Here is a 22,896-nt window from a genome sequence, read left to right on the forward strand (position 1 = left end):
GGTTTTCTCTCAGAGCGCTTGGTGGAGCGGGCAGGACTGCAGCAGATGTTCTGTTGTCTGGCTGCCTGTTCTGCAGGGGCACTGCTCTGTGTCGCCGAGTTTTGTGTATAGGTGGTGTTTCAGGCAGTTGTGGTCTGTCCTGAGCCTGAAAATGGCTACCTGCTCTCGAGTCAGCAGGTAGCACGGGTCTGCTCTGTTGTGGCATGGATGCTGCTGCTTCCACTTGTTCTGCAGCCTGGCCTTAATGATGGTCCTGGATTCAGAGTAGTTGGTAGACCTGTCCATCTGCTCTTTCGTAGTGCCTTCCTTTGCCAAGGAGTCAGCAGTCTCGTTGCCAAGCACGTTGCAGTGGGAGGGAATCCACTACAGGGTGACTGTGTGACTTGTGCAGAGGGAGGTGAGAGAGGAGGACAGATTGTTGAGTTCTGGATCTCTGTTGGACCAAAGGGCCTGCAAGGAAAGGTTAAAAGTGGCGGAAGGAGAGGATTGGGCCCATGCCTTTCCTATGCCGAGTCCTAAACAGCACAGTGGATGTGAAATTACTAGTCCAATGGCCATATAAGGCTGTGGGACCTGTTTAACTTTAACCTTGACTTTAACCTTCTTGGTGTCTTCAGTCTTGTGAGATTGTTTGTTTGACCTGTTATATTTCATTATGGTTGGGTTTAAAGGTTTAATTTAAAAAAAAAAAAAAATTAAATTGAGGTACTGTGTGGTGTGTTTCAGGGAGTTTCCTGGTGTCCCACCTGAGCGACTTGATACGCATGTCTTTCATAGCGGCCACGTCCGACAGCAACCAGCTGCGTCTGGCCGGCATGTCTGCTCTGGAGGTCAGTGCCTGGTCACTGCTGCCACAGCCAACTCTGGTCCCCTCACCAACCCCCTTCCCCCGACCACGCCCTGCCCCCTCCACCCACCCACCCACCCAACCCCACCTGAACCATCTGTGGGGATGGCCGGGGACTCTTTCAGTTTGTTTGAATAACATCCCCCCCACCTTCTGGAAATTCTGTGCTGGAAACTTCCTCTTTTCTGTTGCTCCTTTTGTTTCTGTCTTTTCCCTTTTTCTTTCTATCCTTTCTTTGATTTTCTGCCTTCCTGGTCGATATGTGTGTATTTTTTTTTTATGAGAAAGCTATTGAATTATTATCTTTTCATGGACTTGATAATTAGTGCTCTTACGTTGTTGTTTTTTGCGCCTTGTATGTGTGAAGTGCTTGGTGGCAGATTTTGGTTTTGTATGCCTGTTATTATATGTAATCTTGCTTATTATGTAAAGTTAGGTTTATGTTTAGGTCAGTTGTTTTTTTTTTTTGTTTATCCTCTGGTGAAATATCGTCAGATTGGTCAACATCTCCGGAACTGCCTTAGTTTATGTGCATGAATGTGCCTAATTTTTTTTTCTGGTGGGTTTTTTTTCCATTTTTTCATTATTTTTCAGGTCATATGGCACTGGTATTTACAATTTGCAGCCCTGATGTGGCCCTGTGTGGTCGGCTGGGCAATAAGCAACAAAACAAAAACAAACAAACAACAACAAAAAAGAACAACTTGGGTGTGTGCAGTGGGTGTCACAGGGTAGGCATGAAGCTTCAAGAGCGTTCAAACCAGACTTCTGTATCTGCACCATGTGTGCTGTGTTCAGAGTTTTGTATTTGTATTTGTATTTCTTTTTATCACAACAGATTTCTCTGTGTGAAATTCCAGCTGTTCCCCCCAGGGAGAGCGCGTCGCTACACTACAGCGCCACCCATTTTTTTTGTATTTTTTCCTGCGTGCAGTTTTATTTGTTTTTCCTGTTGAAGTGGATTTTTCTATAGAATTTTGCCAGGAACAACCCTTTTGTTGCCATGGGTTCTTTTACGTGCGCTAAGTGCATGCTGCACATGGGACCTCGGTATATTGTCTCATCCGAATGACTAGAGTCCAAACCAGAGGGGGAGAAAATATCGACGGCTAAGCAGTGATTCGAACCAGCGCGCTCAGATTCTCTCGCTTCCTAGGTGGACGCGTTACCTCTAGGCCATCACTCCACTTGTGAATGTGTGCAGTCCATTGCTGACGTGAACTGTGTGGGTTCAGAAAGTGCATTCTTGCTGTTTTAGTCTTCTGCTTCTCTCTTTGTTTTCTGTTTTTAAGCCAGAGTTATAGATTTTTCTGATATTACTGTTAAAGATTTTCCATCACAGTGCCAGGATGACTGTTGCAAAATTGTTGTCCCGCTGTTTTTGGTGTGAATTCCAAAACTGGGGCTTCTCTGTACCAATATCAGGAATTAGGACTTCTTACTCAGTTGCAGTTTATTCCAAGTGGTAATTGTTAACCAGTGTTATTGAGCTGCAGTTACTCCAAATGGTAATTGTTAACCAGTATTATTGAGCTGCAGTTACTCCAAATGGTAATTGTTAACCAGTGTTATTGAGCTGCAGTTACTCCAAATGGTAATTGTTAACCAGTGTTATTGAGCTGCAGTTACTCAGTGGTAATTGTTAACCAGTGTTATTGAACTGCAGTTACTCCAAATGGTAATTGTTAACCAGTGTTATTGAGCTGCAGTTACTCAGTGGTAATTGTTAACCAGTGTTATTGAGCTGCAGTTACTCAGTGTTAATTGTTAACCAGTGTTATTGAGCTGCAGTTACTCCAAATGGTAATTGTTAACCAGTGTTATTGAGCTGCAGTTACTCAGTGGTAATTGTTAACCAGTGTTATTGAGCTGCAGTTACTCAGTGGTAATTGTTAACCAGTGTTATTGAGCTATAGTTACTCAGTGTTAATTGTTAACCAGTGTTATTGAGCTGCAGTTACTCCAGATGGGAATTATTAACCAGTGTTATTGAGCTGCAGTTACTCAGTGTTAATTGTTAACCAGTGTTATTGAGCTGCAGTTACTCAATGGTAATTGTTAACCAGTGTTATTGAGCTGCAGTTACTCAGTGGTAATTGTTAACCAGTGTTATTGAGCTGCAGTTACTCAATGGTAATTGTTAACCAGTGTTATTGAGCTGCAGTTACTCAGTGTTAATTGTTAACCAGTGTTATTGAGCTATAGTTACTCAGTGTTAATTGTTAACCAGTGTTATTGAGCTGCAGTTACTCCAGATGGGAATTATTAACCAGTGTTATTGAGCTGCAGTTACTCCAAATGGTAATTGTTAACCAGTGTTATTGAGCTGCAGTTATTCCAAATGGTAATTGTTAACCAGTATTATTGAGCTGCAGTTACTCCAAATGGTAATTGTTAACCAGTGTTATTGAGCTGCAGTTACTCCAAATGGTAATTGTTAACCAGTGTTATTGAGCTGCAGTTACTCCAAATGGTAATTGTTAACCAGTGTTATTGAGCTGCAGTTACTCCAAATGGTAATTGTTAACCAGTGTTATTGAGCTGCAGTTACTCCAAATAATAATTGTTAACCAGTATTACTGAGCTGCAGTTATTCCAAATGGTAATTGTTTGCCAGTGTTGCAGAAGTGGCCACGTTCATTGTCAGCAGACAGACACAGCAGCATCACCTTGAAGGAAAGTCATTGTACACTGAAGTTAATACATACATTGTTAGCTTGCAGGAGATCATCAGTCGGTTTGCCAAAGTGCCAGAACGAGAGTTCCCTGTCAAGTTAATACATACATTGTGTGCTTGCAGGAGATCATCAGTCGGTTTGCCAAAGTGCCAGAACGAGAGTTCCCTGTCAAGTTAATACATACATTGTGTGCTTGCAGGAGATCATCAGTCGGTTTGCCAAAGTGCCAGAGCGAGAGTTCCCTGTGAAGTTAATACATACATTGTTAGCTTGCAGGAGATCATCAGTCGGTTTGCCAAAGTGCCAGAACGAGAGTTCCCTGTCAAGTTAATACATACATTGTGTGCTTGCAGGAGATCATCAGTCGGTTTGCCAAAGTGCCAGAGCCCGAGTTCCCTGTGAAGTTAATACATACATTGTGTACTTGCAGGAGATCATCAGTCGGTTTGCCAAAGTGCCAGAGCCCGAGTTCCCTGTGAAGTTAATACATACATTGTGTGCTTGCAGGAGATCATCAGTCGGTTTGCCAAAGTGCCAGAACGAGAGTTCCCTGTGAAGTTAATACATACATTGTGTGCTTGCAGGAGATAATCAGTCGGTTTGCCAGAGTGCCAGAACAAGAGTTCCCTGTGAAGTTAATACATACATTGTGTGCTTGCAGGAGATCATCAGTCGGTTTGCCAAAGTGCCGGAGCGAGAGTTCCCTGTGAAGTTAATACATACATTGTGTGCTTGCAGGAGATAATCAGTCGGTTCGCCAAAGTGCCAGAACCCGAGTTCCCTGGCTGTGTTATCCTGGAACAGTACCAAGCACAGGTCAGACATCACAGCCATCCTCCCTGTTTTCTGGGCTTTGGGAGGGTAGGGGGAAGAGGTGGGGAGGGGAGGTGGATTTGATGAGGGATGGCGAAGGTGTGTTGGGTGAGGGGATCAAGAATGGAAAGGGAAGGGATGAGGGAGAGAGAGATGGTTGTGGTATGGAGGTCGGTGTTGTTTGTTTTTGCTTGCGCTACTTACGAAAAAAAAAAGTTATTAATGAGGCGCTAGTCAGGGATGCGAAGGGGAGGTAACCTACTACAGGAGGTTATCGGCCGTAGCTACTTTCGTTTTCTCCGCATAGGCAGGTAGTAGTTTGCACAGGACAGGAATGTCAAACCCCTGCCGGAGTCTGCACTAGTGGGTCACGGTAAGTATGTTACTTAAACGTAATTTTAGGAAGAAAATTTCCTATTCTTAACTGTGCCAAGTATTTGTGGATACAGCATACAGAGTGTTCCGGATATGATTTTCCTTTCCTTTTTTTTTTTATATTATGTTTTTTTTAAAGTTGTTCTCCCTGTGAAATGTGTTTTTATAACATTCCCATTCAGAATAAGACGTGGACAGGAGACTGTGTATATCTTTTGCAATACATTATTCAGTTTCAAAATGAGTGTTCAGATGACTTTGAATTATGTTTGCATTTGGTAATATGGTTGATCTGTGCTGCAGGTGGGGGCAGCCTTACGTCCGGCCTTTGCTCCAGACACATCCTCTGATGTCACGGCTGCTGCCTGTGACGTATGTACTCTGTGTGTGTGCTGCTTGAACTGTGAATGCCAGCATTCGCTTACACTAGTTTTCGTTTCTTAAGTAAGCCTCTTTTTTTTTAGCGTCTTATTCTTTAGCAAAGAAAAGTTGATTTATACATGGATTTATTTCAACTCAACATTTGTACTGTGTGTTTATCTTGGTTGGTTTATTTCCACTCAGTTCTTTACATTTGTACTGTATTTATTCAGTTTATTTCAACTCAGTTAGTTATTCAGCTTGGTTTATTTCAACTTGCTAACGTTGATGCCATATTTATTCAGTTTGGTTTGTTCCAACTTGTTAACGTTGATACCATAAATATTCAGCTTGGTTTATTTCAACTTGTTAACTTTGATACCATAGTTATTCAGCGTGGTTTATTTCAACTTGTTAACGTTGATACCATAAATATTCAGCTTGGTTTATTTCAACTTGTTAACTTTGATACCGTAGTTATTCAGTGTGGTTTATTTCAACTTGTTAACGTTGATACCATATTTATTCAGTTTGGTTTGTTTCAGGTTGTGTACATTTGTACTTTATTTGTTAAGCTGGGTTTATTTCAGATCATTTACATTTGCACCATATTTTATTCAGGTCCTTTACGTTTTGCACACTATGTTGGTGACACTTTGTTTTTTTAATGCCTATCTGTGACATGGTGGGGTCAGGTCAGGGCACTGTACAATACCTTGCTGTTTAAATTTGGACGTTTCATTTGGAAAGACAGTGAATGGTTGGGTTCAGGTTGACAAATTGAAAAGAGAAATTATGACAGGCAAATTATTAGATGTATTTCGCTATAAATTTTCCCCTCTTGATGTTATTTTGCTCACCCCCCTTCTGTTTTTGGAAGTGGAGATAATTTTCCTGTACTTTTCGTCTGTTTGTGGTTCATGCAGTTGTTCATATGCTAGTCGTTTCAGTGCAGAGAATGGTTTTTAAGGGTGAGCATACTGGGCATGTGCTAGTTTCTGTAACCCACAGAGCACAGATACGGATTATGGGATCTTAAACGTGTTGTTTTGTCACCTGCATGTGGTATACACACAAAAGGGAATTAAGGCACTAGCACACATCTGCTAACCTACCATACCTACACACACACACACACACACACACACACACATATATATATATATATACAGAAAGAGAGAGAGAGAGGTAGGTAGATAGATAGATATGGATAGATATAGATAGATATAGATATACACACTCTTACCTGACCTACATATATACCTGCCCTCAAAATACAATAGCGTTATCGTTGAACCTTGAAATAGTGTTGGACATTAGGATATTCAGCCATGTCTTTTATTTACGAATGATACTTTTTCAACAAGAAGATGGATACATGGATACAACATCCATTGATCCCCCCCCCCACACACACACCCAAGATACATGGATACAGCGTCCACTGATTCCCCCCACCTGCCCCCCTCTCCTACCCCCCAAGATACATGGATACAGTATCCACTGATTCCCCCCGCCCCCCTCTCCTACCCCCCAAAATACATGGATACAGTGTCCACTGATTCCCCCCCCCACCCCACCCCCACCCCCCCTCTCCTACCCCCCAGGATACATGGATACAGCGTCCACTGATTTCCCACCCCCCACCCCCCCTCTCCTACCCCCAAGATACATGGATACAGTGTCCACTGATTCCCCCCCCCCCCCCTTTCGTACCCCCCAAGATACATGGATACACTGTCCACTGATTCCCCCCCCCCCCTCATCCGCCCTCATCCCCCCCCAAGATACATGGATACAGTGTCCACTGATTCCCCCCCCCCCCCGCCCCCCCTGCCCCCCTCTCCTACCCCCCAAGATACATGGATACAGTGTCCACTGATTCCCCCCCCCCCCCCCCTCATCCGCCCTCATCCCCCCCCAAGATACATGGATATACAGTGTCCACTGATTCCTCCCCCCGCCCCGCCCCCGGATACAGTGTCCACTGATCCCCCCCCCCCCCCCCCTACCCCCCAACCCCCCATCGCCCTCTCATCCCCCCCCAAGATACATGGATACAGCGTCCTCTGATTCCCACCCCAACCACCTTGGGGGCCTGCTGTGTGTAGGTGTGCAGCAAGTGGATCGGTAGTGGGGTGGCCCGTGACCTGAACGACCTGAGGCGGGTACACCAGCTGCTGGTGTCGTCCCTGGCCAAGCTGAACAGCGGCAAGGCTCGAACCCAGCTCTACAACGAGAGCGCCTCCACCATGGAGAAGCTGGCCGTCATCCGGGCCTGGGCGGAGGTGGGTTAGCAGCAGTCTGTGTGTCTGTTTGTCAGTATTTGTTGTTGTTTTTTTGTATGTGTGTGTGTGTGTGTGTGTGTGTGTGTGTGTTTTCCTGTTTTTATTTGCTGTCAGTGTCAGTATTTTTGTTTTATATGATAACTTTTTTTTTTTTTTTTGTGGACAGAAAAGAATAGAAAAAAAAAGAGGTGGCACTACACCATGGTGACCTTCTCTACCCGGGGAAAGCGACCCAAATTTGACGCAAAGAAATCTTTTGTGACAAACAGTTAACAACACAACACAACACAACAGGACGAAACACAACACGACACAACACAACACAACACATCCCATCCCATCCCATCCTGATCCTGATCCTGACCTGGCCTGACCCAGTATGACTAGACATGACACAACAGGATATGACACAACACAACACAATGTTTCAGTTTCAGTTTCTCAAGGAGGTGTCACTGCATTCGGACAAATCCATATACGCTACACCACACCTGCTCGGTAGATGCCTGACCAGCAGAATAAGCCAGTGTGCTTAGTCAGGCCTTGAGTGCGTGCATATATATTTGTGTACCTATCAGAGTGGATTTCTACTATACAGAATTTTGCCAGAGGACAACACTCTCGTTGCCATGGGTTCTTTTTCAGTGCACCAAAGTGCATGCTGCACACGGGACCTCAGTTTATTGTCTCATCTGAATGACTGGACACTCACTTTGATTTTCCGGTCAAACTTTTGGAGAAAGGGCGAGAGCGGGATTCGAACTCACACCCACAGGAACTCTCTGTATTGGCAGCTGAGCGACACGACACAACACGACACGACACAACACAACACAACAGGTTCCTGTGTCACCCTCACTGACCTCTCTACGTGCTCCTTCCCTGCCAGGTGTACATCGTGGCCATCAACAGGGAGAAGGAGACCCAGGCCTCCCAGCTGTGCCGGGGTGGAGGAGGAGGAGGAGTGGGGAAGGAGGAGGAGGAGGAGGAGCTGGGGATGCAGGACAGCTACGAGCACAGCGGGGAGAGCCTGCTCAGCCTGGTGCAGCCGGAGCTGGCCAACCTCAGCAGCCACTGGTTCCACGCCCTCAAGGACCACGCCCTCCTCTCCCTGCCTCCTGGTACGCAGAGAAGTCTGCTGTGACAAACAGTAAAGAACGCAACAAGAAACGACACGACACGACATGTCTGTCTGGGGGTCTGGGTGTGGGGGGGAGGGGGGACAAATGTATTGTAGGAGGAAGAATTTTGTTCAATGTCCTGTCGTCACACATACTGGCGGTCGTTGACGTTTTGTTGGGTCAAGTGTCAGTTTTCACATTACAATGTTTAACTCACTCAGGACGACAAGTTTTCTCCCTTGCTTTTCCCCCACAGACGACCCATTTGTAATAGTTTGGAAAAATAAATTACAAAAAAATACAAAATACAGAGTAAGAAAATGAAACTTTCAGAACTGGTTTATTACGTGTTGGGCTATTACATATTAAAAAAAAAAAAATCAAATTTCTCATCTTATTTTTAGTTTTGCCATTATGTAGAAAATAATGCCAGTTTTTCACCCCGAATCACCATACCCATGCTCGATTTGTGCATGTAATTTACTTTCTTCTTTGTCATTATACACCTTTTCAGTGTCCGACCCTTCAGTTTGTAGCATTTCAAGTACTTCAGCAACACTAAAACATTGCCGTCGCTCCCTTGTTCGCTCCACAACATTTTGTGAAGAACCTGCTTTGCTAACAGGCTGGTACGCAAGCAGATGACTGGTCAGTGACTTTGTCAGTGTGTGTGTGTGAGACGGGCTGGCCAATCATACCATTCGGTGATGGAGTGACCCAGAATAGCGCGCTCTGCTTGGCTAATCACAAAATCATGTCTGCAGCGAGTGATGGATGTTTTTTTTGGGGGGGGGATGCTATTCCATTTCGTCGTCCGAAATCAAATACATTTTATGTAGGAATGCTCACGCATTCCGTCATCTGGAGAGAGTTAAAAGGTAGAAGAGGTAGGAGGAGTTGAGTTGAATGGTGAGTTTGGGGAAAGAGGGTAGATGGAGGGTGGAATAAGATTTGTTGTGATGAACATATTGTTCATGTATGGCAATTGCCAAACGTGTCACAAGTTGTCATTCTGTTATATACCGATGTGGTGTGTAGATTGGATTTTGTTATGATGGAGATGATGATTGAAAGAAAATATAACCCTTCTACACAAAGAAAAACCCCCCAGTGAAATAATGAAGAGAAGGTGTGTGATTGGCATATGTTGTCCGCTGACAAAAAGAGGGGGAGGGGAAAAGAGTCAGTGACTGATAAACAGAGACAGGTATAAGGAAGAGGGAAGGAAGGTCATGTGGACAACCGACAGAGCAGCTGGAAAAAGGAGGGAAAGGCCATGCACGGTAGGGAGACGGACAGAAAGAGATGTAGGGTAGAAGGAACTGGAGGGTGGAGGACTCCGGCTGACAGGAGAAAAGAGAATATGGAGACAGGCTTCAGATCACACACCACACACACACACTACACACACACTACACACACACACACACACACACTACACACACACTACACACACACACACACACACTACACACACACACACACACACACTGGAGAAATGGAGAATGACAGGCCAGCTCACAAACCAAAAAAAACCCCCCAAAATAACCATAAGGAAGTGCAAAATGGTCAGACTGAAGGAAAAGCAGTTATGATTATCTCTATTCCAATGAGCAGACTCAGAACATGAGAAGAATTTTAGCATAGTCTTTTGTTTATTCCCGGATTAAACTTTCAGCCTACACTCAGAATATGAGAGAATCTGAGCAGGATCTTTTGCATATCCCAAGACTAGTCTTTCAGCTATAGTGTAGTTACTGGTTGATTATGTATGAATCTGCAGCTTTCCATATCTGAATAAGCGTGGTCTTTTTTGTCCTTTTTTTTCTCTCTCTCTCTCTGTTTTTTTTTTTTTTTTTTTTTTTTTCCACAGGGTTGAGAAAACAATGCAGACTATTCCAAAGACCTGACAAAGTCAGACCTTTGCCTTAAAGTCTTAACTCCCGAGAGCAAGGTTTCGGTTGCGCCCCTTTTCTCTGCATTCAAATTTTGTATTACGTGTAGCTGACACATTTTGTACTTTCCAAAGTCAATTCAGGTCTAGATTGGAAGCTGCTAGGCAAATCTCGCTCTCTGCCATAAATGAAGCCAAACCGTAGCTTTATTAGGCTTTTATTTTGAATAAACCTTCACCGACGTCACAGTGTCGGACTCTGGTGAGAAACTGGCTTGATTCAAATCGCCCGCCATTTATAGTCCGGTTCAGGCTTTAAGGCCAGACACTACAGTCAAACAGCAACTTTTTTTTTTCTCTCCGACTATATCTCTCTCTTTTTTGTCTACTATGTGTATCATCACTTGTGGATCACAAAAAAAAGTGTTCTTAGATTTCTGTGAATACCCGTTGCTATGGAAACAAATCAAAATGGCCGCCAAACAATGTATCAAAGAAATTGGGTTTGTGGTGCATGTGGTGCATGCAGACACTTTTTGTTATGTGGACTTGATACACAATGACATTACCTTCATTTTCATATGAGATTGTGTTGATTCTTCAGTTATTGTACTTTTTATGAATTTTTGAAATTTTTGGTATTGTGAAATCCTCAAAATTTACAATGGGTAAAAAGATTGGAACTGCTATGAATTAAAACCCAGAGAATATTTTCATACATACTCGTGACAAAACTTCAATAACATGTCATAAAACAATCCTGCAAAGTCTCATGGTTGTAGGTTTACTCATCATTGAGCAAGTCCAAGGTATGTTGTCAAGGCCAGAAACTTGACGACTTACGTTGAAATTGAACAAAAAATTATTAATAAACTCTTTCATGATCCAGCAAGCAATCTTTATTGGCAGTGGAAAAACTTATGTATATGATAGAAGAGATGTTCAAGAATCAAAATTCATCAAAAACCCAAAGCATGAAAAATCATGATTTTGGTCTCTTTTGCACTGCCGTGTCCCCGCTTAAAACACTGTGTTGTGGTTATCCCTGCAGAGTTCTCCAGTCAGCTGCCACAGGAGGGAGGAGCATTCTACCACCCGGACACCATGGACACGGCCAGGGGCCACTACAAGCGCTCGTGGCCCCCGATCCTGTACGCCCTGGCCATCTGGCTGAACGAGAAGGGCTTCGCTCAGCTGGGGGACGGGGCAGAGTCTTCTCCAGAGGGGAGCAAGCCGGCGTTGGGGTCGTTGACCTTGCAGCCGGCCAACGCCCTGGCCAACATGAAGCCTGAGGAGGTCAACAAGGACCGGTTCTACTTGATTCTGGGTCAGTGGTGTGTAGTGTGTGTGTGTGTGTGTGTGTGTGTGTGTGTTGAGTATGTGTGTTTGTGCGTGTGTGTGTTGTGTGTGTTGTGTGTGTGTGTGTGTGTGTGTGTGTGTTGTGTGTGTGTGTGTGTGTGTGTGTGTTGTGTGTGTGTTTGTGTGTGTGTGTGTGTGTGTGTGTTTTGTGGAGTGGAGGAATGGCCTGAGTGGAGTGATGGCATAGAGGTAACATGTCCGCATAGGAAGCGAAAGACTCTGAGCGCACTGCTTCCAATCACGGCTCAGCCACCGATATTTTCTCCCCCTCCACTTGACCTTGAGTGGTGGTCTGGACGCTTGTCATTCGGATGAGACGATAAACCAAGGTCCCGTGTGCAGCATGCACTTAGCGCATGTAAAATAACCCACGGCAACAAAAGGGTTATTCATGGCAAAATTCTGTAGAAAAATCCACTTTGATAGGAAAAACAAATAAAAAACTGCACGCAGGAAAAAATACAAAAAAATGGGTGGCACTGTAGTGTAGTGACGTGCTGTCCCTGGGGAGAGCAGCCCGAATTTCACACAGAGAAATCTGTTGTGATAAAAAGAAATACAAATGCAAATACACTATTCTAATTTTGTTTATTCTTGCTTGGCATTCTAAACTGATCCATGCATGTGTGTGTGTATGACTGCAGGCATCTCGATGGAGTCACTATGCTCCACGACGGCCATGCTGGAGGAGGTGACGGTGGTGCAGTGCCTGAAGGCGCTCTACACCCTGCTGGACAGCGCCTGGCCGCGCCGACAGATGGGCCAGGACCCCGTGCTGTGCCGGGAGCTGCTCAACGTCATGCACAGGTGGGTAGGGTTGTGCGTGCAGAGATGCCAACAGCTACGATTTCGCCGTATTTTGTTACATTTGATCGTAGTTTGTTCTGACAGTACGCCTGTTCTGACATAGCATAGTCACATGCTTTCCTGTCATAACATTACCCAGACGCTCTAGGCCTATCAATCACGACACCAGGGCAGCCACTACTAACCTTGGTCTCACATGATGATGATTAGCTGATTGCATGCATGTTTACAATTGGAACAACATTGAGTGGACCAGTCAGCCTAATCATAGCAGTTACATTGTGTTGCAGGTAGGCCCAAGTGTTTGTATGCCTTGGAGATAGAAAATACGTTTGCTGATGTGTCTCGGAGTCCGAGTGTTCCAACCAAATTCAAAATGTTCCTGCCAAATTTCCTGATTGTTCCTACAAACACTTGACAGGGGTTGGCATCTCTGTGCATATGCAGTATGTGTCTGTGGGGGATGTCAGGTGGTGTGGGCTGCTGAGTTCTTGGTCAGCTAGTGTCTCTTGGTTTGTTTATGTGTGTGTGTGTGTGTGATTCTGGATGGAGAATGAAGATCTCTCCTTATTCTTTAGTGTTTGTGGGCTCAAACTGCCACATTCACTTTTGTTTCTGTGTGCATTTTGACCTGTCTATACCCAGGCATTTAGGAGCTTTTCTTCATTTTCATGGGTGTTGAAAAGATGTGAATCGCTCTGGCATGCATTGTACTGAAAACATAGCAATGTTACCCCCCTAAATGGTGTTAAGACCTTCGATTTGAAACAGTTGCACATGGGGAAAAGCCTTGCGAACTGCAAGGAAGAAATGATGAGAAGAAACTTTGGGGAGGTTTGTTGAGCAGAGATCCTGTGTGTTACAGGGTGATCCTGACCCGGGAAAACGTGGACGCCCACCAGCACGCCATCAGTGTGGTCAAACAGGTGCTGAGGGCCGCCAAGGAGAACATGGACTCTGACAGGACCAGAGCCAAAGGTACCTCCCCAACCCTACCTGGCCCTTCTGATCTGAAAACAGCTGCTAGGTCTACAGAATAGAATAGAATAGAATAGAATATGTCTTTATTACCAAGTGTACCGGGGTCACAAGGAATATTGGGGGGGATAGTACATAACAAGATATGAACAAAAATTGAAAATCATACACAAACATAGATACAGTAGAAATTAAGATACATACAAGTGCATATCAATATAAAAACTTGTGCATACTCACACATGCACGCACTGCACACAGACACACACACACACATACAGGCACACACAGACACAGGCACATGCATGCATGCACGCACGCACGCATGCATGCACGTTTGAACAGAAACTGCATATTACATGTGGATGGGGCTGATGACTAGATCTTCAGGTAGATAGTTGTTTGTTGCACAACAGGGTTCATACACTTTAAAAAAAAAAAAAAAATAATGGCTTCCGGAAAAAGAGGGCGCTAGCCAGCGGGACAAAGGGGAGGTTACCTATTTCCGGGAGGCTATCGGCCGTAGTTTCGTTTTCTCCGCATAGGCGGATAGTAGTTTGCACAGGACAGGAATGTCAGACCCCTGCCGGAGTCTGCACTAGTTGGGTCACGGTAAGTATGTTATTTAAACGTAATTTTAGATAGAAAATTTCCTTTTTTTTTATTTTTTTTTAAAGAATTCTGTATAAGAATTTGTATTAAAAAAAAAAAAATGACATGACTTGTTTTTTTGTTTTTTTTTTAATCCTTTGACTGCTGAACCTTGATGGAGTGAGCTGTGTTTGGCATGCAGTCTGAAATGCAGACTGTACTACTTTTTGTATTCTTTTTGATGGTAACGTTGATTTTGCTGAACAAACGAACACAGTGCAATCTCAAGAGGAACAAGTCTGAATATAGAGGGTTAATGACTGACATCCTAACCTGTGAGCTGTGTTTATGTAGAGGGCAAAATCCAGCTCACAAGATACAGTGTGCGTTTCACCAGGATTCCTGACAAAGACGGATTTTTTATTTCATTTATTTTATTTTATTTTTTTTCAGTGTTTTGAAATTATTCCATAAAAATCCAGTATGTACCTTGCTTGCTTTTTGCTGGGGTTTTATTTGTTGCTAATAAACGCGGCTGGTATGAAGATGGGGGAAAACATTTTCGTAGCTTTGCCTAACAACAAGAGGGTGTTTTTTTTTTTTGTTTTTTTTTAATAGAATATCAGCTCTAACCAGCCAGTTATTGTGTGTGTGTGTGTGTGTGTGTGTGTGTGTGTGTGTGTGTGCAGAAAAGGACATCTCTCCATCCACGGGCACGGAGAGCAGTACGGACTCCATGGACACCACTGACAGTTCTGCCCAGGACGCAGCAGGGGAGGGAGGCACCACCGGTGACTTTGTCGTGGAACGATCCGTCGTCTTTGCCACTCTGGAGGTATGGAGCAGTGTGTATGTGGCTGGGCTGGGCTGGGCTGGGCTGCACAGGGCAGGGGGGAGTGGGGGGTGGGGTGTGGGAGCTGAGAACAGACAGAATGACTGATCGTTTTCACCAGCAGGGGGGTTTTGTTGTGAGAATCTTGCTCAGCCCGTCTTAAGCATAGCATAGCATTTATTTGTATTTGTATTTCTTTTTATCACAACAGGGAGAGCGTTTTGCTACACTACAGCGCCACCCATTTTTTTCTGTATTTTTTCCTGCATGCAGTTTTATTTGTTTTTTTGTTTTTTTATCGAAGTGGATTTTTCTACAGAATTATGCCAGGAACAGCCCTTTTGTTGCTGTGGGTTCTTTTACGTGTGCTAAGTGCATGCTGCACACGGGATTTCGGTTTATCGTCTCATCTGAATGACTAGCGTCCAGACCACCACTCAAGGGCTAGTGGAGGGGGAGAAAATATCGGCGACTGAGCCGTGATTCAAACCAGCGTGCTCAGATTCTCTCGCTTCCTAGGTGGACGCGCTACCTCTAGGCCATCACTCCACATTTTTTTTGACGACTTTTTTGATGAGGAAAAGCCACGATTGAAGGTCAGTCAGTCATCCCTTGCAAAGGAAAGTGAAGATAGAGAGAGAACAAAGGGGATTGTAATTTTGTTTTTCCCTGTTACTATTTTTCTTCCCAGTAGATTTTCTTCAGTTCTCTTTTTTTTTCTTCTTTTTTTGTAGTGATGTATCCTTTTTTTTTCCTTTTCCTTTTTTTTAACCTCAAGGCCTGACGAAGCGCCTTGGGTTACGCTGCTGGTCAGGCATCTGCTTGGCAGATGTGGTGTAGCATATATGGATTTGCCCGAACGCAGTGACGCCTCCTTGAGTAGTTAACTGAACTGAACTGAACCGTAAATGGTAGGCAAATGAAGAAGTCATGCTCCACCGTTCACATTTTCTGTTATGTTTTTGTTGTTGTTGTTGTTTTTCACGAACGTGAAATGTTTGTTTTTTCCTTAACAGTGACTGAGTGTGTGTGATTAGGCTTAAGCGCGTCGGGTTACGCTGCTGGTCAGGCATCTGCTTGGCAGATATGGTGTAGCGTATATGGATTTGCCCGAACGCAGTGACTCCTCCTTGAGTAACTGAACTGAGCTGTAAAATGGAAGGCAAAATTGAGAAAATCATGCTCCACCATTCACATCTTCTGGTGAATTGTCGTTGTTGTTGTTGGTTTTCCCCCCTAACGTGCTGTGCGTCGTGCCAGGTGTGCCTGTGTGCCCTGGTGCGGCACCTGCCGGCCCAGAACCCTGCAGATGTTGTGTAGTGTATATGGATTTGTCCGAACGCAGTGACGCCTCCTTGAGTAGTTAACTGAACTGAACTGTAAATGGTAGGCAAATGAGGAAATCGTGCTCCACCGTTCACATTTTCTGTTATGTTTTTGTTGTTGTTGTTGTTTTTCACGAACGTGAAATGTTTGTTTTTTTCCTTAACAGTGACTGAGTGTGTGTATGATTAGGCTTAAGCGCGTCGGGTTACGCTGCTAGCAGGTCAGGCATCTGCTTGGCAGATATGGTGTAGCATGTATGGATTTGCCTAGGCGCAGTAACTCCTCCTTGAGTAACTGAACTGAGCTGTAAAATGGTAGGCAAAATTGAGGAAATCATGTTAGTGACTGAGCGTGTGTGTGATTAGGCTTAAGCGCGTTGGGTTACGCTGCTGGTCAGGCATCTGCTTGGCAGATATGGTGTAGCGTATATGGATTTGCCCGAACACAGTAACTCCTCCTTGAGTAGTTAACTGAACTGAACTGTAAATGGTAGGCAAATTAAGGAAATAATGCTCCGCCATTCACATCTTCTGGTGAGTTGTTGTTGTTGGTTTTCCCGCCTAACGTGCTGTGCGTCGTGCCAGGTGTGCCTGTGTGCCCTGGTGCGGCACCTGCCGGCCCTGAACCCTGCAGCGGCCAGCACAGGCTTCCAGGTGCCCACCAACCTGTCCCGCCTGCCGGACTCCGCCTTCGCCCTCCTCTCCTCCGTGGTGCTCCTCATGCCGGACCTCATGCAGCTCTGCTCGCCCATGGGTCAGTGTGCAGCGTTGGGTGTGGTGAGGGGGTGGGGGTTGGGGGGGTTACCTCATGCAGCTCTGCTCGCCCATGGGTCAGTGTGCAGCGTTGGGTGTGGTAAGGGGGTGGGGGTTGGGGGGGTTACCTCATGCAGCTCTGCTCGCCCATGGGTCAGTGTGCAGCGTTGGGTGTGGTGAGGGGGTGGGGGTTGGGGGGTTACAAGATCACAAGATAATTTATTGTCCTTAAAAGGAGATGCTTGGTGTGGTGGCACACGGTTAAATTCTATATAGTAAAAAAATACAGACATACATAAGCCAGTCAGCTGATTTGCATACGCTCAGAAGCACACAGCCTCAGCTGCATCAAATATCCATGCGCCTGCCATCAGTCTCCATTTCACACTCTTCTTCTTCTTCTGCGTTCACTCGTATGCACACGAGTGGGCTTTTACGTGTATGACCGTTCTTTACCCCGCCATGTAGGCAGCCATACTCCGTTTTCGGGGGTGTGCATGCTGGGTATGTTCTTGTTTCCATAGCCCACCGAACGCTGACATGGATTACAGGATCTTTAACGTGCGTATTTGATCTTCTGCTTGCATATACACACGAAGGGGGTTCAGGCACTAGCAGGTCTGCACATATGTTGACCTGGGAGATCGGAAAAATCTCCACCCTTTACCCACCAGGCGCCGCCACCGTGATTCGAACCCGGGACCCTCAGATTGACAGTCCAACGCTTTAACCACTCGGCTATTGCGCCCGTCATTTCACACTCGTTATAAGAAATTACTGAAAACATGTAAAACGACCTTCAAATATAAACCAGTAGGTTACAATAATAAATAAGCCCGTAAATCAAGGAGAGTTTATAACATGAATAAATAATCAAATGATTTAATATATAAATAAATGACAACAACAATAGCAATAATAATGATAGTAATGATGGAAGAAATTGATAATAATGATGATTATGATAACAACAGCAAGGGTAGTAACAGCAACAACAATGATAATGATAATAATGATAAATGAATGAATTAAGACTCCTTGCCCTTTACGAGAAACTAGGCACAGCCTGGTATTAAAATACAACACTCAGTACCCAAGTTGGGGTTGGGGGTTGTGTGTGGGTGGATGGGGTGAGGTGTTGTGTGGGTGGGACGGGTGGCGCTTGTGTGGTATGTGTATGTACTCTGTGTGTGCATTGTTGTATGTTGTGTGTGTGCATGTGTATCGGTTGTATGTTTTGTTTTGTGTGTGTGTGTGTATCTATGTCTGTGTGTGTGTGTGTGTGTGTGTGTGTTAATTTTGTGTTAGTATGTTGGTGTGTGTGTGTGTGTGTGTGTGTGTGTGATTAGGCTAATTTTGTTCTTCACTTGCAAATTTTTCATGGTGTTTTGGGGTCCATGGAATTTCATTGGGGGGGGGGGGGGGGGGGGGGGTAATTGTATCTCTACTCTTTTTTTGTCACAACAGATTTATCTGTGTGAAATTCGGGCTGCTCTCCCGAGGGAGAGCGCGTCGCTACACTGAGAGCGCCACTATTTTTTGTGTGTGTATTTTTACATGCCTGCAGTTTTTTTTCCTATCGAAGTAGATTTTTCTACAGAATTTTGTCAGGGACAACCCTTTTGTTGCCTTGGGTTCTTTTATGTGCACTTTGTGCATGCTGCACATAGGACCTTAGTTTGTCGTCTCATCCAAATGACTAGTGTCCAGACCATTACTCAAGGTCTAGTGGAGGGGGAGAAAATATTGGCGACTGCCGATGTGATTCGAACCAGAGCGCTCAAGATTCACTCGCTTCCTTGGCGGATGCATCATCTCTAGTCAAACACTCCACATTTGTATGTTTGTTATACAGCTCCGTTAAAGCCCCTTTGTCTAATTCTGTTGTCTGCCTTGTGACCTAAGAAGAAACTAGGTCAGACGCCATTGTTTTTAACGTCCGGCGTGAGTGAGACAGTTGATGAGTCGTTGTTTCAGAACCATGATAGTGAGGGGTGTGTGTGTGTGTGTGCACTGTTGTGGGTTGACAGGGGCAGTGACAATCCTGCCCACCATCCTGCACCTGACCACCAGCGTGGTGCGGGAGCTGGCGGCCCGGTCAGCGGAGACCACCGCCCCCACCGTCATTGCCGCCTGCCTCCAGTCCCTCACGCTGCTCTGTACCAGTGAACTGATGAAGGAGGAAGCCGTCGCCGCTGACTGGCTGCGTCTGCTGCAGAGCGCCGTCATCACACTGCTGCACTACGGGAAGCCTGGTCAGTGTCGGTGTGTCTGGTGTGTGTGTGTGTGTGGATGTGTGTGGATGTGTGTGTGTGTGTGTAGTGTGTGTGTGTTTGTGTGTGTGGATGTGTGTTTGTGTGTGTAGTGTGTGTGTGTAGTGTGTGTGGATATGTGTTTGTATGTGTTTGTGTTTGTGTGTAGTATGTTTGTGTTTGTGTGTGAGAGAAAATATATTGTGGGGCTATGGGGCAGATGTATCATGGCAGACATCCATTTCCCATGCAATCGTCATAGCTCCACACTGTGTTTTTCAGACGCGTACCACCATCATTCATTTTGTTTGGGTTTGATTTTTCCGATTGTTTTAGCAAGATTTGATTTGAGATCTGTAAACAGTCAAGCAGGTAGAAGACCTTGCTTCAGGTTCACTGCTAAACTTCGAAAATGCACTATTGCAGACCCATACTTTCAGGTCAGTACTTCTGTAGATTTATAGCAAAAAATTCTTGGAAGACGGTATGTGTTACACCATGTACAGACCCAAATCAAACCCGCTTTGAAAAGTAAGCCATTCTTACCCCATTGAAGTATTCTAAGAAATAATTTCTGGCAAAAGTTTGAAGTCTTTGGTTGTTTTTGATTAAGCTGCACACCGTGAAACTGGGTTTTGTAGGTCAGTAGTGATTTCTGGTCGTTAAAAAAAACCCCAAAACAAACTAACAGTTGTGTGTTTGGGACGTGCAGGAGAGAATGGCCCTGGCATCAACCAAGGGGTGCTGGTGCAGACGCTGACGGTGTTCATCGTGTCGTGTCCACGGGAAACCACGGGGGCCACCAACCTGCAGGGCCCAGTTCTGGACTGTTTCCGGGAGGCCTGGGACAGCAATGTGTTTGAGGTACACGCTTCTTTACATACATGCATACATTCATACGTACGTACATCCATCCTTAATGGGACAGCAACGTGTTTGAGGTACACACTTCTTTACATACTTGCATACATTCATGCATACATACATCCATCCATCTTGGGACAGCAACATGTTTGAGGTACACACTTCTTTACATACATGCATACATACATACAAATCTGGGACAGCAACTTGTTTGAGGTACACACTTGTTTACTTATATACATATATCCTTGGACAGTGACATGTTTGAAGTACACACTTAGTTACACACATGCATACATCCATACATCCTGGGACAGCAACGTGTTTGAGGTACACACTTCTTTACATACATGCATACATACATACAAATCTGGGACAGCAACCTGTTTGAGGTACAAACTTATTTACATACATACATATACCCTTGGACAGTGACATGTTTGAAGTACACACTTAGTTACACTCATGCATACATCCATACATCCTGGGACAGCAACGTGTTTGAGGTACACACTTATTTATATGCATAAACACATCCTGGGACAGCAATGTGTTTGAGATACACGCTCACACACAAAGATATATACATACATATATAGATACACCCTGGGACAGCAATGTGTTTGTGGAACACGGATGCACATGTGCGTACACACATACATACACATATACACTCTTAAAAAACAAAACAAACCAAATTCAGTGAACTTCTCAGACTTTTTAGCCCTGTATATCCCTGTTCCCCCTCTCGCTCTCTCTGTCTCTCTCTCTCCTCCTCTGCCCCCCCGAATCCTCCCTCCTCTCTTTGCACTGTTGACAGTAGCTGACGGTTTTGCACAGTATATAATGTTCATCTTCCCCTCTTTCCCCACAGGTTCGCCTGAAGTGCGTGCAGTCCTTCGTCTCCATCCTGCAGCACCCGGACCGCCAGGTGGCGCCGCCTTACATCCACGGCTTGGCGCCACGCATGATGGAGCACCTCCATGCCACGGCCGGTTCCGCCTCACCGCCCTCAGACAACGACCTTCAGCTGACCTTGGAGGAGCTGGGGATGATGGAGACCCTGGTGGCACTGGCGGAGGACAATAAACGTAAGTCGGTTGCTGTATTTTTTAAAATATTAAAAAAAAAAATTATTGTTTTTATTATTGATGTGTATACATATATATATTTTGTTTTGTTGAAATGTTGATTGATTGAGGTTTGTTGTGGGAGATTAGCTACCTTACCAATATGTATGTTTGGATGGATGGATGTGTGTATGGATGTATGTATGATAGGATGGATGGATGTATGGATGAATGTGTGTATGGATGTATGTATGTATGTATCTATGTATGATAGGATGGATGTATGTATGTATGTATGTATGATAGGATGGATGGATGGATGTATGTATGTATGTATGATAGGATGTATGTATGATAGGATGTATGTATGTATGTATGATCGGATGGATGGATGGATGAATGAATGTGTGAATGACAGGAGAGGAGAGGAGAGGAGGCAGCTGCTGTCCCCACCCTGTGGGCTAGGATTTGATTATGGTGGAGAGTGTCTTGCCCAAGTCACATCCCCGCTCTCTTGGCCAAGAGGGTTTTAGGACAGTCAATGTTGATATCGGTTACTTAAGAGGCCAACTAGCCCCCCCCATTTAGGCTGCAGCACTAAGAGCAAATATGGTTTATAATTTTAGTGACAATAACAATGATAGAAGTGATAGCGATGATGATGATGATGATGATAATGACAGTAATGGTAACACAGCACCTGACGACTGATCTGTTGTGTCACCCTGGCAGGCGTAATAACAATGACAGTAGTGATAACGATGATGATGATGATGATAATGACAGTAACGATAACACAGCACCTGATGACCGGTGTGTTACCTGGCAGGTGTGACGATGGTGGCGCTGCTGGTGCCCATCCTGGTGTCGCTTCTACTGGACGAGAGCACGGTGGTTGCGGCCAACGCCAACCGCCGGGCCCAGAGCGACACGGCCCTCAGCAAGCTGCTCAGGCTGGGCCAGCTGTACACGGACCACTTCAAGCAGGTCATGGCCGCCTCCGCCCACCTGCGGCCACGCCTGGCTGCCGCCGTCAAGCTGAACCAGGCTGCGCAGGAGCAGGCCAAGGCCCGGTCGGCCGCCAAGGCCGTGGTGATGCCCAAGAAACCCACCATCTCCCTTGTGGACTTCAGCAAAAAGTTCAGCAGTTAGGAAGGCCTCTCTCTACTGACTTCAGCAAAAAGTTCACTAGTTAGGAGACCCCTCTTTAGTGGACTTCAGCAAAAAGTTCACCAGTTTGGAAGACCTCTCTCTTGTGGACTTCAGCAAAAAGTCCACCAGTTAGGAGACTCCCCTCTCATGGACTTAAGTTCACCAGTTAGGAAACCTTTCTCTAGTGGACTTCAGTAAACAGTTCATCAGTTAGGTCAGAGGACTTCAGCAGAAAGTTCACCAGTTTGGAGACCTCTCAAGTAGACTTCAGCAAAACGTTCACCAGTTTGGAGACCTCTCTCTAGTAGACTTCAGCAAAACGTTCACCAGTTTGGATACCTCTCTCTAGTAGACTTCAGCAACAAGTTCACCAGTTTGGATACCTCTCTCTAGTAGGCTTCAGCAACAAGTTCACCAGTTTGGATACCTCTCTCTAGTAGACTTCAGCAAAAAGTTCACCAGTTTGGATACCTCTCTCTAGTAGACTTCAGCAACAAGTTCACCAGTTTGGATACCTCTCTCTAGTAGGCTTCAGCA

At 45.0% G+C, this 22,896-nt stretch overlaps 1 protein-coding gene across 2 annotated transcripts in view; it reads left to right on the forward strand.

Annotated features, from left to right (window-relative positions):
- LOC143295699 (HEAT repeat-containing protein 5B-like) overlaps positions 1 to 22,509 on the forward strand; it is a 189,783-nt gene extending 167,274 nt beyond the window's left edge. For both annotated transcript variants that reach the window (XM_076607319.1, XM_076607320.1), the window contains 14 exons: positions 727 to 830; positions 4,264 to 4,341; positions 5,017 to 5,085; positions 7,185 to 7,361; positions 8,251 to 8,482; positions 11,428 to 11,703; positions 12,380 to 12,542; positions 13,408 to 13,520; positions 14,801 to 14,946; positions 16,854 to 17,022; positions 19,052 to 19,276; positions 19,986 to 20,137; positions 21,012 to 21,228; positions 22,037 to 22,509. In XM_076607319.1, the coding sequence (XP_076463434.1) occupies positions 727 to 830; positions 4,264 to 4,341; positions 5,017 to 5,085; positions 7,185 to 7,361; positions 8,251 to 8,482; positions 11,428 to 11,703; positions 12,380 to 12,542; positions 13,408 to 13,520; positions 14,801 to 14,946; positions 16,854 to 17,022; positions 19,052 to 19,276; positions 19,986 to 20,137; positions 21,012 to 21,228; positions 22,037 to 22,359 (2,444 nt within the window). In that variant the 3' untranslated portion in view covers positions 22,360 to 22,509. The remainder of the gene's footprint in view (positions 1 to 726; positions 831 to 4,263; positions 4,342 to 5,016; positions 5,086 to 7,184; positions 7,362 to 8,250; positions 8,483 to 11,427; positions 11,704 to 12,379; positions 12,543 to 13,407; positions 13,521 to 14,800; positions 14,947 to 16,853; positions 17,023 to 19,051; positions 19,277 to 19,985; positions 20,138 to 21,011; positions 21,229 to 22,036) is intronic.
- Positions 22,510 to 22,896: the final 387 nt, after the last annotated feature.

Source organism: Babylonia areolata, chromosome 21 (genome assembly GCF_041734735.1).
Source record: "Babylonia areolata isolate BAREFJ2019XMU chromosome 21, ASM4173473v1, whole genome shotgun sequence".
NCBI classification, from domain to species: Eukaryota; Metazoa; Mollusca; class Gastropoda; order Neogastropoda; family Buccinidae; genus Babylonia; species Babylonia areolata.